Source organism: Physeter macrocephalus, chromosome 14, assembly GCF_002837175.3.
Source record: "Physeter macrocephalus isolate SW-GA chromosome 14, ASM283717v5, whole genome shotgun sequence".
In the NCBI taxonomy this organism is placed as follows: domain Eukaryota; kingdom Metazoa; phylum Chordata; class Mammalia; order Artiodactyla; family Physeteridae; genus Physeter; species Physeter macrocephalus.
In genome coordinates, this window is record NC_041227.1 from 48,512,837 (window position 1) to 48,527,273 (window position 14,437).

Genomic DNA, 14,437 nt, shown 5'->3' on the forward strand with positions numbered 1-14,437 from the left:
GCCATTCCTCACGTTTACGGAGCACGTCCACATGCCAGGCGCTGTGAAAAACAGTAGACAAAATCCATCAGGGGAAGACTTGGTTGGCACCAAAGGCAGCAGAGGATCTATCTCTGGAACGAAGAAACTTCTCCCCGTTGATCAGGATCAGCTAATGCAGTCCCTCAAATTCATGTCCAGTGGTTCCTTCAGGAATTCCCATCCCTCTGAAACATTTTCACATCAAATACTTCACAGTGATTTTGATCCATCTGTTCTCATTCATTTTATTTAGGACTCAAAATTAACACTGACCAAACATATCACTAAATCACTTATTTTTCCAAAGATAGATTTTGCTTCAAAGTTACACATTTGCTCACTACACATATTTCCACAAGGTCCTCAAAATTTTTTTTTACATTCATTTAAATGCTCCAAAGTGTCAGTCCAGTAATCCATTTTTCAGCCAATAACCATCCTAGACAAGAACAAGAAGGTAAAATTATTCACACAGCTCTTCTCTTCGATCTTTAGCTTGTAAACTTTCGACAAAACGTGTCCTTTGCCAGTCAACACACTGCAGAGTGAAACAGAACAGGGGTTTGCTCCTGTTATCTTTGTGTGAAGATAAAAACAGGGGCGGGGATAGCTTGGATTGAACTAGCTACACCACATTATCGACCATATCACTGGACAAGATCAGACCTGCAGGCTCCCTGCAACCAGAGGCGCATCTAACGGGGAACCTAACTGAGCAGCCACACCTGGGCTTTAGCGGTCTAAGGAGGAAGCTTTTGTTAGTTGGTGTGTCCCATGTCACATCATGGGTCAGTGTCTGTGTGACAGTGTGTCCACTGACTTTGCTTCCTTGGTCGCCAAGTGCGGTGTTGATAAATTCCACTTGGTCGGGTGAAATGAGTGGGTCTGCATGCATGGGAGGCATTTCAGCTCCAGACATGAGTCACATGATACTGCACCTAACTTCAAGCACAGTCTGATATGTATATAACGAAGATCATAGATTTTTTTTTTTTTACAACAGGCTATTTTTAAACATGCAAACACTTTTCTTTCTGCCTAACTTAACATCGTAGGGTGAAGCACCTGCAAGGTGTTCCTGGCACTCCTGCCTCATTTGGCGACTTCTCTGTGCAAACACGACAGTTGGGGGAGGACTGTTGAGATATAGGAATACATATTTGACACAGTCGCTGTAAGGCCTAATTATGGCAATTTTTTTTTGACCGGTGTTAGTCATGTGAACTTAATGACATTCAGGATGTAATTAAAATGTGGGGAAGTAAACAGTTATAAAAATGAAATCTATTCCTGGAACAAAAACGACTATAGAAAAACTGAGGGAATCTGAATACAGACTGTAGTTTAAGTTTCCAGCATCGTACTAATGGTCATTTCTTAGGTTTGATAAACATGCACTATTAACACTGGGGAGGGTGGGGAGGGGTTGTGGGAGCTCTATACCATCCGTGAAACTCTTCTGTAAATCTAAAATTATTTCAAAACAAAGTGACAAAAACCGAATCTACTAAACATAAAGTATGTAAGGAGACTATTATAAAGGCTCTGTGTCTTCAGGAAATAGATAAAAGAAATTTGAAGGCCTTGTGAAATCTTCAGAATTTTCTAAAACAAGTTGCCCTGAAAACCTGAAAAAATAATAAGCATGGAACTTATAAAAATAGGAAAAATTAAAATACTTATTTTAATTCAATAAACTTAAAAACTAATAAAATACAAATGACTTACTCTTTTATTACAAATTATTTTTGAAAAACTGATTTTCTAAAGCCTTGAATGCATACAGTCCACTTTGATAATGAACTGGTTTAATCTATGTTCAATTTTTTTTCTTTTTATTTTTAAAATTTTTAAAAAGTAATTAATTTTTGGCTGCATTGGGTCTTCGCTGCTGCACGTGGGCTTTCTGCAGTTGCAGTGAGCGGGGGCTACTCTTTGTTGCAGTGCGCGGGCTTCTCATTGTGGTGGCTTCTCTTGTTGCGGAGCACGGGCTCTAGGCGCGCAGGCTTCAGTAGTTGTGGCTCGTGGGCTCAGTAGTTGTGGCTTGCAGCTCTATAGCACAGGCTCAGTAGTTGTGGCGCACGGGCTTAGTTGCTCCACGGCATGTGGGATCTTCCTGGACCAGGGATCGAACCCGTGTCCCCTGCATTGGCAGGTGGATTCTGAACCACTGTGCCACCAGGGAAGTCCCTAATTTTTTGTTTTTAAAATAAATTTTTAAATGTTTCTAGAAAAACAAATAATTCATTATGCAAATCCATAAAACTTTGGCTAATTTCTAACATAAAATGCTAGTAATAATCAGGAAGAAATAATAGAGAATATTAACACCTAATATCAGATAACAAGGACAATAATAAGAATAAAAAAGATAATAACCACATACCTTTTAGTTTAGCAGAAAAGTTAGGGAGAAGATGTGAAATTCAAAGAAACTGAATATTTTGCATGCACACATGAAGATCTCATGATACAGAAATCGTGACTAATCAGCAGTCACCCTCCCTGGGCCAGACCTCTTGGGGCCCTTGGGGCAGCCACAGAGAATCCTCGGGACTTACTCACCAGAAAAGAACACCCCAGTTCAGGAAGTTTACAGAGGGGGCCATGCAAATAGCGCTCAGGTATGCCTTCAGCTGCTTCTGAAAGGTTGTGCTTTTAAAAGGCCTTCGACGTTCCCGTGATAGAACAGACAAGCAGGAGGCTGCACCCCGTTTGGTGGCACGCCCAGGGGCGGGTAGCCCCGGGAGGTACCCCTAATTGAAGAAACCAGACTCGGGATCCCTGGAGTTCATGTAACGAGACCGTGTTTAATGAACACCAAAGTACAGGTGAGGGCTGTGGGGGCTCAAGGACAGGGGACAGCGAGGGCTGCAGGGTCTGGTGTGGGGGTAAGCTGTGACACCACCTCCCAACACCTCTCCCTTTTACAGGGATTCACACTGGCCCCTCAGAGCCTCTCAGCAGTCCTGTGGGGACAGCACAGCAGGATGACTGGCCTCATTTTACAGTTGGGGAAACTGAGTTCCAGATAGGTTCACCAGCTTGCCCAAAGCCACACAGGGTTCCCGGTCCTTCCTTCTGTATCACTTCGGCCTGGCTCAGGGGGGATCTGAGTAGGTGGGGAGGGGAGGATGAGCACCCCACAGGAAGAGCAAGCAAGATGTGGAGGACAGAGGCGTGGCATGTGGGGACATGGAGAGGCAGGACCCCCTGGTATCTGTGGCCGAGGCTGCCATGGCCTCGGCACAGCCCCTTGGGTGTCCGCTTGTCCTCTCTTTCCTCAGGGGTGTGCCCAGGCCCTCAGGACCAGCTGAGGGAGGTCATGGGGTGGGAGGGCCACTCCCTGCAGGGCTCACACAGCCCTGAGAGACGCAGAGGGAGAACTCGTGCCATGCAGAGGGGTGCGTCAGGAAGGTGCCTCAGGGGCAGGGAGCTGGGGAGGGGGTGTGGAGCACAATGAAGGTGAGGTGGGTAGGGCTGGACGAGGCCAGCACGCCGTGCTGAAGGGTCTGGACAGGATCCTGGGCCACGTCACTGCAGTGAAATGGGGCTGCCGCAAGGACTGCAGTGGAGCTAAGGAGGGCCCGAGCTGGAGAGGAGGAGGGCTGAAAAAGGTTCCAGGGGTCCAGGCTTCTCCAGGCAGGCCCCTGGAAATGTTGGCTGGTTTGGGGTCAGTCACAGAGGGCCCCTCCCTGGGCGACCTCTTTAGGCGTGACTACACACTGAAGCCCAGCAGAAGCAACAGGCTCTGTGGAAACACAAGGACACGTACTGTCCCCTGCAGCCCTTCATCCTACTGGCCCTCGCCCCTCCCTCGGGAGGGGCCCAGAGCCCTGCACACAGCCTGTCCTCCCTTCCTTCACCCTGCCGTTCCCGTCTGAGAGGCACCCCCAGAAGGCCAGTATGGGGAGGAGGGAACTGAGTCAGAAGTTTCAGGCAGATGCTCCTGCTAAGGAATAGTCCCCAGGATGCCTGTTGTCTTCCCAAGACTGACACACCCCTAGGGAACCACCAGCAGCAGGCCCGGCAGGAGGCCGCAGGGCCTGCTTGGGAGCCATGCTCAGAGGCACCAGCAGGGGGTGCCATGGACCCACACTCGAGGGGCAGGCTCCTTCTGCCTTTCCAGTCTCATCTCCCCCACCCCTCTCACCCCCACAGAACCAAGGCTCAGGGGCTGCAAGACTTAACCCCTCCAGTCTTGGGCACAGGATGCCTGCACAGAGGACAGCCAGGGCCTGAGTCCGAGGTGGAGACAGTAGCAAGTATGGGCAGGTCTGAGAAGGTCCAGGAGGGACAGGCCTGGCCAGCTGAGGTCCTGGCACCACTGCCCAGCCCAGCACCAGAGCCCAGCTGCACTCTGATGGTGCCCATGCACATGGGGGGGGCGGTCTTCATTCACTGCCTCCTCCCTGAAGAAGGGGCCCAGCCACCACCCCACCCTACAGCAGCAGCTCGGTCACCGTTAGCTCACGCCTGTCACTGGGTGTCAGGGTCTTGGAAGCCCCAGGCCTCCACGGCAGCGATGAGGAAGTTCTCAGAGCAGAGGGGCTGGTTGTTGAAAGTGTCGCAGTGGCCCGTGCGGCCCCGGTTCAGGTCCCCATCGATGTAGAGTGCCTGGCCGCCCCCTCCACCTGTGGGATGCTTGGTCAGTGACTGCCTGCTGTCCAGCACTGCCCCCGAGGGGCTCTCCTTCTGCTCCTGAGCATCTCCGCTTGGACAGGGCAAGTCTTGGAGCCGTCCCTGCGCAGCCCTGCCAGAGGCCTCTCTAAAACCACGGGGCTGGCTTTCCACTCTGTAAAGTCCCCCGGCTCCTGGTGAGATCCTGCTAGTGAGCCCACTTCCCCAGCACGCAGCCTCAGGTCCCCACGCCTGCCCCGCATGTATGCTCCACCCCCAACAATACTGCTGCCTTCCTCCACCATCACAGGGGCTCTGCCTGTCCCTCAGGTGAGGTACCTACCACCTGGCTCAGCAAGAGCTGGCCTGGGGCTTCAGCCACCCACGACCCCATACCCTCCTCCCAGGCTAAGTGACCAAGGGCAGACAGGAGCCCAGCCTGATGTGCAGGGAGGCGCCCACCTATGATGAGGCAGTCGTTGCCCCCGGCCATGAACAAGGACTCCGTCTTGGAGGGCAGATTGAAGTGTCGAGCAGCCAGGAACGGCGAGAGGCGGTCAGCAGGGTCTGAGGACACAGAGTGGCAGGGCGAAGACAGAATGGTGGTAGACTCCAAGGACACAGGCTTGGTCAGCTCCGGGTGTTTGATGACCACCCACTCGTAGCGCTGGACCTCGGGCTGTAGCTGAGGGCAAAAGGGCAGCATGAGGAGTTGGCACATGGCGCCCACAGGGCCCCTGCCCGCTTCCCACCCCCCACCCCACCCAATTCATCATCAGTGCCCTGAGTGAGGCCCCGAGTTGGGGCTGGGAGATGGCGCCGCACAGCGCAGATGAGGGCCTGCCTGCTCTCATGGAGCTCACGGTCTAATGATCACAAACCAGAAGGAGACGGGGAGGTTAGCCTGTAGGGTAACAGCTCTGATGGAAGTAAACAGGGTCACATGAGTGGGGGTGACCTCCCATAGGGAGGCCCACTCACCCTAAACACGAAGCATTCTCCGGTCCCAAAGAAGCCCAGCTTGCCTCCAAACTTGTTTCTCTCACTCCAGTCTGTTGACAGGTAAGCTCCACACACCTGGGGAGAAAGGCCCCAGGGTGAGGCTGTGCCCTGCTTGCCTGCAGGAGCGTCCCCTCACTCAGGACCTGCTGAGAGGCCACGGTACAGTCACAGCTGGGGGTGCTGTGGTCACAGCCTCCCCCCACACTTGAGGGCCAGGGCTGGAGAGTAGTATGGGAAAGTCAGAGTTTGGAGGGCGTGGGGCTGGTAGTGAGCATGCGCAGGGGCTGCCTCAGCCGCCATCAGTTTACTTGGGATATTTTCATTTCCCTCTTGGGCCCTAAAGCATGGGAATAAGCTCCATATCCACACTCTGATTCTGGGCATCAGCGCCAGGGAGGCCCCTCAGATGGAAGCTTCCAGGAAGCACCCCTGCTCAAGAAACGTTTTCCAACCCTCCCATCAGCCAGCAAAGTGCTTAATTTCACCATCAGAGAGTCACTCCTTTGAGTGGCTACAGGATTTGCCCAAAGTATCTGACAATCAGAGTCATCTGCTATAACATAGATGCCCGGGCTTCTCCTGGAGAGCCAGACGCAGACTCTGTAACAGGGTGAAGAAACTGAAACTCCCACAGGTGCAGGTTTGGGAGCCACTGAACGAGGAGCCTCTATCTCATGCAGACACCCCCAGGATTGCGGCGTGTGAGCTCTGACTTTATTCCAGACATCTTAGATACTTTCCAGATGACAGCACTGCAGAGAACAAGGCCCTGAGAACTACCTGTCAGGGGCTGGAGGCAGGTGAAGGCAGACAACTCACCTGGCACTGGCCAACTACTGCAGGAGGAGGTGAGGCCTCACTCACTAGGCATTTCTGCAAAGCTCCTCTAAACTGCCAGGCTGTGTCAGGCTGGGGGCCTGGACCCCAAGGGGAAACAGGGAGGCTCTGGGTACTTAGGGGGTCCTAGGGGAGGCTAGATTCACCTCTCGGTAGAGGGCTGGCCCTGCTCTGCACCCCTAAGCCCAGGGAGCCTGGGTAGGGGCTATTGGGGAACACCCATCCTCTCTGGGGCACAGACTCCCCCAGAGCTCATCAGAGGCCAGGACCCCAAGCTCCCTCTGGTCCCTCCTCACCTCCTTTTGCGTGGTCTTGATGAGCAGGAGGGTGGGCTCATGTCCTTCACACTGGAAATAGAACCTGGGGGCAGATACCACACATGCCAGTCCTGACAGTAACAATCATACTTGCACCCCTTCCCTGTGCCACCTCCAGCCAGCCTCTGTTGCCCCAGGCTGTCTGGGGGTGGATGGACCTGGAAACTGCTTGTCCTCCTCTCCCAGGGACCAGGCACAGTTGCTTGGATGGTAACACCTTGGCCCAGGCACTTTTCTCAGACAAGATGGAGCCCTGGCCAGGAGGCCCGCAGGCCAAGCGGTCAAAGGCCCCAGGACTCTCTGCCCTGGTGTGACACAGAGGAGAAGCTGCACGGCAGAGGGCCCCCAGCAGACAGAGCCATGTGCCAGGTGCTTCGGGGAAGCAAGAACCAGAGGAACAGGTCCCTGCTCTGGGAAAGCTCGGAACGTCCTCAGAAGCTGGGCAGCACTGAGAAGCATGTGAGGAGGCCTGAGGCTGCCGCTGTGCTAGCACCAGGTGCCCAGGGGTTGGCTGGCGTCCCTGGTGGCCCTGCTTAGCCGTGCCTCAGCAGGCCTCCCACAGTGCACAGGGGTGGGGGCCAGGTCAGTGCAGCTCCGGTGCCTGCTGTGTGGGCTGGGCCAGCCCCGACTGCATCACCTATGACCCAAGCCAGAGCTTGGGTCAGAAGCCACCTGCCATCTGAGGCTCTAGGGGGGAGGCCACGCCTGGCAGAGTGACTCTGGGAGACAGTGTGCCCTGGGGAAAGCCTGCACAGGGCCCAGCACAGCCCACAGGGCCAACATGGACCTGGCGTGTGGACTGATGAAGTGGGGTGGAGGAGTAGTGAACCAAGACCCGCCGCCTCAAGTTGTCCTGACAGTTCTGTAAGTTCCCGGGGGGAAACTCTGTCTCCCACGTCATCACAGCGCCTACGTGGGGGCCTGGAGCTATGGCATGTACTGTAATGACCCCTGAAGTTTGGGTGGCCTGGGAGTGAGAGGTGCCCAGAAAAGGGGCTCCCAATTCTAGGGCCCCCCAGGAAGAGACAGGGCCTTGCCCAGGTGCCCATGTTTGAAGGCTCATTTCCAGCCCCACCATGACCTCCCGGAAGTGGGGACAGGACGAAGAAGCTGGGCAACTCCACAGCTCACTCCACCCCTTCTGCACTGTCTGGCCCTTGGAGTCCATACCTTGGGGCCTTGGGAGGGCAGGCCCAGCATTCCCAGCCTCCTGGGCATTACCTGGTCAGGCTGTACCCGTGCTGCAGCGAAGAGAAGAGCAAGAGGGGCTGGCAGAGGGCGAACCGCTCAGGGACCCATGACCAGATGTCTCTCATCTCCTTCACGCCGACGATCTCTGAGTGGAAGTTCTCTGCGTGAACAGCCAGGTGCACAAACTGCCTGGGGGAGTGGGAAGAGGTCAGAGCACAGCTGCGACCCCAGCCCTGGCCACGCCCCCCACCCTGGAGGTGTGCAGAGCCTCTTGTGTGAGCTCAGCCTGGAGGAAACATATCACCTGTTCAGCCAGGTCAGAGCCTGGTTCTAGGGGCCCTCAGGAAGAAACGGGGTGGAGCTGTCCCCCTGGAGTCCTGCTCCCACCCCGCTACACAGACGGGAGAGCACCCAGCCTGGGTGGGGACAAAAGCACCTTTTCTCTAATAAATGGGGATAGAGAGTGAGTCAGCTCTGAAAGACAATGCTTCCTGGCCAGCCAAGCACCGACAGGCAGACAGACAGGGCCTGAACTTCGGCCAGGCTCTGAGGCAGCACTGCTGAAGCCAGCGTTGAGAGCCAGAGCAAGCAGCCAGGCTGGAAGACACAGGGAAGCCAGGCGTGGAGACATGGTTTCCAGACCTACCTTTTGGAAAGTGAAACACTGAAAAACAGGAGGAAGCAACAGACATGGAGAAGAGGAAGAAAAATAAAACAGACAAGGAGAGGTTAGTTGCAAGTACTGATGCCCAGGATATGCCTGCCTTTGGCCTGCAAGAAAGGCCTCCACACCTAGAGTACGCTCACAGTGTCTGCCGCTGAGGTCTCAGGACACCATGGGCCCTTGCCACGCCTGCTCCCCAGGGGCCTGTGCTCAGGGCAGGGGGCCATGCTCAGCAGCCACGAGAATGGCCAGCAAGGGAGCCCAGAGCTAGAATGGTGTAGCAGAAGCTGCTCTAAAATGACCCAAGGACAGCCTGGCTCACTGCTGGACCTGTTGGGGCCATGGTCAGCAACCAGCTTCCATCTCAGCCATGGCCCCTGTACCCAGGGACAGGACCCTATGCCTTCTGCGCCCACAGTTGCCTCAGCAGCCTGTGGCTGTAGCCAGGAAGGCCCTTTCTCCTTTCCCATGGCTTTCTAGCCACACACGGATGGCTGGCTGGACAGGCTCAGGCCCCAAGCACCCAGAACGCATTCCCCCAAAGCCCCGCCCCACTCGGGCCCTGATGGTAGCCCCTGCCTACCTCTTCTGCTTGACGGTGATGCCCTTCTGCTTCAGAGCTTTCTCATTGGCCATCTGCAGGAGCTGAATCTCCTTCCGAGAAAAGAGGCGGATGGCAAACGCTTTCTCCAGCAGCTTCTCAGGAGACACAGTCTTGGCGATGTCCTTGACAAAGGTGCGGATGTCCTGCTTCACGTTGTCTGACTCCAGCGGCTGCCCAGCTCTCACCTTGTGGAAGAATTTGAGGATTGCCAGCGCCACGCGGTACAGCACCTTGTAACCTTCCACCAGGAAGACGTCAAAAACGCGAGCAAAGTAGTTGAGGGGCAGCTCCCCAAACAGCCAGCGCTGCCAGTCCGCATAGACCTGCAGGACGTCCTCTGAAACGGCCACCATCAGCTTGTGGGCTGCCTGGCAGTACTTGTTCACCAGGTCCCCGAAAGTCATGCAGGAAGACTCGAAGGCCAGGAAGCTCTGGTCGATTAGCTTCTTGCTGGGGTCGTTGCAGGCCAGGATGCGGCAGGCCTTCTCGAAGCACTCGGCCTCGTCGATGCTGTAGTGGAGCAGCAGGGCCACGACCGCAGGCAGTGCGGGGCAGAAGGAGACATCAGGGAATTGGTTGGCGATGCACAGCAGGATCTTACGCACGGCGCCCTCACCCCTTGTATTCAGGCAGTAGCTGGGCACCTGCGTGTTGTCCACAAACTCGGGCAAGGGCAGGCTGCCACTGCTGTGCTTGCCCACGATCTTGCCGATGATGTCACTGTACACGCTGGCATCTGGTGTGACCGTGCGGCAGGGGATGTCCCGGATCAGGCGCTGGTACACCTTCCCCCGCAGGGTGTAGCTGCGGGCCCAGTAGCCCTGGCGCGCCAGCTGCTTCAGCTCCTGCAGCTCGGTGCAGCTCAGCTCCTTGGGCCCCAGGTCCTGGATGGTGGCATCCATCTTATCTCTGTCCACAAAGCAGTTGTAGCCCGGGAAGTCCATAGTGCAGGGCGTGCCCAGGAGGAGGCCCAGGGCTGCCAGGAGGGGGTGAAGAGCAGCTAAATCCACCAGCGCTCTGTCCGAGGCTTCTCTGCTAACCTGTTTGCCATCCCATACCCTACAGGATTAAAAACCATGCTTAGTACACGTGTATAAAGGTTTACATTTTTTTAAAAAAACATGTTTTTGTTTTAGTCTTTTTTTTTAATTGAATTGTATACTTTATTTTTTAATTAATTAATTAATTAATTTTTATTTTTGGCTGTTTTGGGTCTTTGTTGCTGCGCGCGGGCTTTCTGTAGTTGTGGCAAGCAGGGGCTACTCTTTGTTGTGGTGCGGGGGCTTCTCATTGTGGTGGCTTCTCTTGTTGCACAGCACGGGCTCTAGGCACGCAGGCTTCAGTAGTTGTGGCATGCGGGCTCAGTAGCTGTGGCTCGTGGGCTCTAGAGCACAGACTCAGTAGTTGTGGCGCATGGGCTTAGTTGCTCTGTGGCATGTGGGATCTTCCCGGACCAGGGCTCGAACCCATGTCCCCTGCATTGGCAGGTGGATTCTTAACCACTGCACCACCAAGGTAGTCCTGTTTTAGTCTTTCTATAAAGTATCAGTAGGGCTTCCATTTAAGATAAGTGGATATTCTGAGAATTCACTACAAACTCTGGAGCATAACTTCTTTCCATGGGGCTTATGAAGATGCTGGAAGAAGTCACTAGATTCTGGGTCATGAGAAAGGGCTTCGAGAGGCTGACTCTACTGTAAACAACTCTCTGCTCGGGGGTGGGTTGCCCACAGGGCCCCCACGCTTCATCCCGCAGCCTGTGGGCCTTGTAAAAGGAGCAGCTAGTCAAGAAGACTCCATGAAGTCAACAGATGCTGCGTTTCAGTTCTCAAAGGCTTCAGGTCTTTAACCAGCCGTGTATCATGAGGAAGACACACACCTACTCTGCCCCAGGACCCCTGGCTTGAAATTTGGAGGCCAGCTCTTAACATTCTAAAAATAATAGCTAAGTTTCAGGCAGGTATTCCAGAGAAAACTCAGTGGTGGGGAGCAGACATGAGGGCTGAGAAATAAATGGAAGGTGTCACAGCTTCAAAATTAGACATTTCTGGAACCAAATGAACCAGAAGTATTGGGGGATTTGGTGCTGTTTCTCCATTATGGGCAACTATTGAGATTCATGCAGACATTTAAAAAAAAAAAGGATAAAATGTGCTATTTGAGAGTCTCTAGCTGCATGTGGATGGCAAGACAGAAGTCTACCATTCAGAATACCGCAATTTGACATTTGTTTTTGCCAAAGGCTACTGTCCTCAACACTAAAGTACAATAGTCTGCCCATGCACCTCAGACTAACCTTTCCACCTGGGATGGTACACTGTCCGGAGTTATCACAAGGGTTTGCTTCAGTGAGTTCTGGTAAATGACCAGATCATTCCGGTTCTGCTTGCATCAAGAACATTTATCTGAAAATATAAAAAGCAAGTAACATTTTAAAAATATTGAGTGGAAAGAATTGTAATGTAAAACCTGTTATGTTCAAGATGTCTTGAGAAAGCACCTTGATACGGTGGGTTTTTTTATTGTGTTAAAATATACCTAACAAAATTTACCATTTTAACCATTTATAAGTATACAGTTCAGTAGCATTAAGTACATTCACAATGCTGTGCAACCATCGCCACCATCCATCTCTGGAACTTTTTCATCTTCCCTAATAGAAACTCTGCATCCTTTAAACACGAGCTCCTCATTCCCTGGCCCCCAGCCTGTTACCCACCATTCTACTTCCTATGAATTTGACCACTCTAGGGACCTCACATTAGTGGAATCATACAGTATTTGTCCTTTCGTGTCTGGCTTATCTCACTGATCATAATGTCCTCAAAGTTCGTCTATGTTTATAGTATGTATGCGAATATATTTTTTGAATTTAAGACTATTATTTAGAGCAGTTTTAGGTTCACAGCTAGAGAGGATGGTACAGAGATTTCCCACATACCCTCTGCCCCCACGCATGCACAGCCTCCCTGTTATCAACCTTCCCCACTAGATGGTACATTTGTTACAACTGATGAGCTTAAACTGACACATCACCCAAATCTATAGATCAATGAGGATTCATTCTTGGTGTTGTACATACTATGAGTTTGGACAAATATAAAATGACATGTATCCTTACTATCGTATCATAAAATGTATTTTCACTGCCCTAAATATCCTGTGCTCCACCTATTCATCCTTGCTCCCTGCAACATCAAAATTTCATTCCTCTTTATGGCTAATAATATTCCATTGTATGGACAGAACACATTTTGTTTATCCATTCATCTGTCGATGGACATTTGGGTTGTTTCTACCTTTTGGCTGTTGTGAATAATTCTGCTGTGAACACAGCTGTACAAGTATCTGTTCAAGTCCCTGGATATATATCCACTGATACTGTTTTTATAGGGACTTTCCCACAGAAATAAGGTTTTGTGACAACATCCATTTAACACGTCCCACTGGAAAAACCTTACCCACAGCAGGACCAGGTACTGCCAGTGCTGGAAACTTCTTCCCCAGAAAAGAATCCTAAATGGCAGTTGGTTTGTTTGCTCTGTCCTGGGAGGGATGGCAGTTAGGGCTCCCCCATTTCCCCAGGTTGTGAATTACCTGTAGAGTTTACATCTTTCGTTCTAGGCTCTGAGCCCACTAGCCTCTGGAGAGACCCCAGGCCTATACTCTTTTCTCGAATAGAACCCACTCCTTGTCAGGACAATAAACATGTTTATAAACAGAATAAGAGCTAGGCAGGACAGTGCCAAACCTTGCTCAAGTGGCCTCAGATTCAGGTTGAATATTAAACTGGAAACTCCAAAAATGGTTATTGCACCTTGCAAATTCCTTCAGAAAGGACCTTCAGGGAGAAGCAGACCCACTTTTTGTTTGTTCTTTTTTGGCTGTGCCGCAGGGCATGGGGGATCTTAGTTCCCTGATCAGAGATCAAACCCACGTCCTCTGCAGTGGAAGCACAGAGTCCTAACCACTGGACCGCCAGGGAAGTCCCCCACCGTTTTATTTGTTGTAGCAAGTTGTTGCAGCCTGGGGACTCCGAGGCAAAGACAGGTGCAGAAGACCCTGAAGGAGGTCCTGGATCCCTGCAGGCCTCCTCCCACCTGAAAAGACAGCATGGTGTTTGTGGAGCAGGGCAAACAAGGCTTATGATGACCTCCTTAGGCATCTATAAAGCCAGGTGTCAGGGCAGGTTTTTGTTTGGTTTGTTTTTTACATAAACACATAATCATGAAAACATCCAGTAATACCAAATTATAGAGTAAAAATGTAAAGTCCTGTTTAAGTTACCCCCTCAATCCTACTCCCTCTTCTACCTAAGGTAATCACCGTTCACATCTAAGTGCATGTCCTTCAAAACCTTTTTCTTGCACTTATGTGACACGCATCCACAACCCAGTTAGATGGCTTAAGCTGGCTACTGGGAAGGGGAACTCAGGAGATGGGAAACAGATCAAAAACACAAAGTCGCTGGGCTGGACCCTCACTCACCGTGTGGAGGTGAAGGTACACCCTCCCCGAGCTGTCCCACCTGCAGCTTGCAGCCATCCCGCAACACTGTCCACACTTCCAGCTCCCACTCAGAACACAAGGCCTCACCGGCTCCCCACAGTCCCCCAGCTCCTGACTGAGGCGCCAGGCCCAGGAAGGAGGCCGTGCTCCCCGGTCCACGCCTGGCAGCCAGTGGTAGAGAAGGGAAGCAGGAGCTTACTCGGGAAGCGAGCCAGTTTAAAGTCAGACAGGCCGGGCTCAGAGTCCAGTTCTGCCGCTTGTTGGGCTGAACCTCAGATAAGCCGCGCCTCCTCCCTGAAAAGCTGGTGCCCGTCTCTAAAATGGAGCCGATGAATATGAGCCACTGGACAGACATTAATCCCCACACAGCACCTGTGGGTTAAGCTCTTACTCTGGGCTCACTGGCTGGAGTGTGGGTGACACCCCGCACACAGGTACATCCCACTCTCTCCCACTCCCCCTCGCCCTGCAACAGCCCAGGGCAAACGGCCACTCTTCTCTGCCAGCGGGGCCCTGGCGGCAGGTGCCCTGGGAAACCACTTTCCATCAGCCTCAGGAAGGGGAGGGAGGCAGTGAATTCTAATCACAAACACTGCACTCACCTTGAGCACCGCCCCCCGCCCAGTCTCAAGTTCACTGCAGAAGAAGAGGGTGGGGGCAGGGCTGGCTCCG

General features: G+C 52.7%; 1 protein-coding gene across 9 annotated transcripts; it reads right to left on the reverse strand.

Annotated features, from left to right (window-relative positions):
• Positions 1–6: 6 nt before the first annotated feature.
• Positions 7–11,661, reverse strand: TBC1D24 (TBC1 domain family member 24). 9 transcript variants are annotated; one of them, XR_003683008.1, is made up of 10 exons: positions 11,553–11,661; positions 9,236–10,315; positions 8,635–8,652; positions 8,019–8,177; positions 6,777–6,840; positions 5,623–5,718; positions 5,104–5,326; positions 4,485–4,655; positions 2,587–3,772; positions 7–460 (listed from the first exon to the last, which is right to left on the reverse strand). XR_003683008.1 is itself a non-coding variant. In XM_028499376.2 (9 exons), the coding sequence occupies exons 2-8, from the start codon at positions 10,198–10,200 to the stop codon at positions 4,501–4,503; spliced, it is 1,680 nt and encodes a 559-aa protein (XP_028355177.1). In that variant the 5' UTR covers positions 10,201–10,315; positions 11,553–11,661; the 3' UTR covers positions 7–3,772; positions 4,496–4,500. The 9 variants fall into 9 exon arrangements, 7 of the variants coding, with proteins under 7 accessions (XP_028355177.1, XP_028355175.1, XP_007100108.2 ...); XR_008619269.1 differs by having other exon boundaries at positions 1,087–3,772; XM_028499376.2 differs by having other exon boundaries at positions 7–3,772; positions 4,496–4,655.
• Between the last annotated feature and the right edge of the window lie 2,776 nt (positions 11,662–14,437).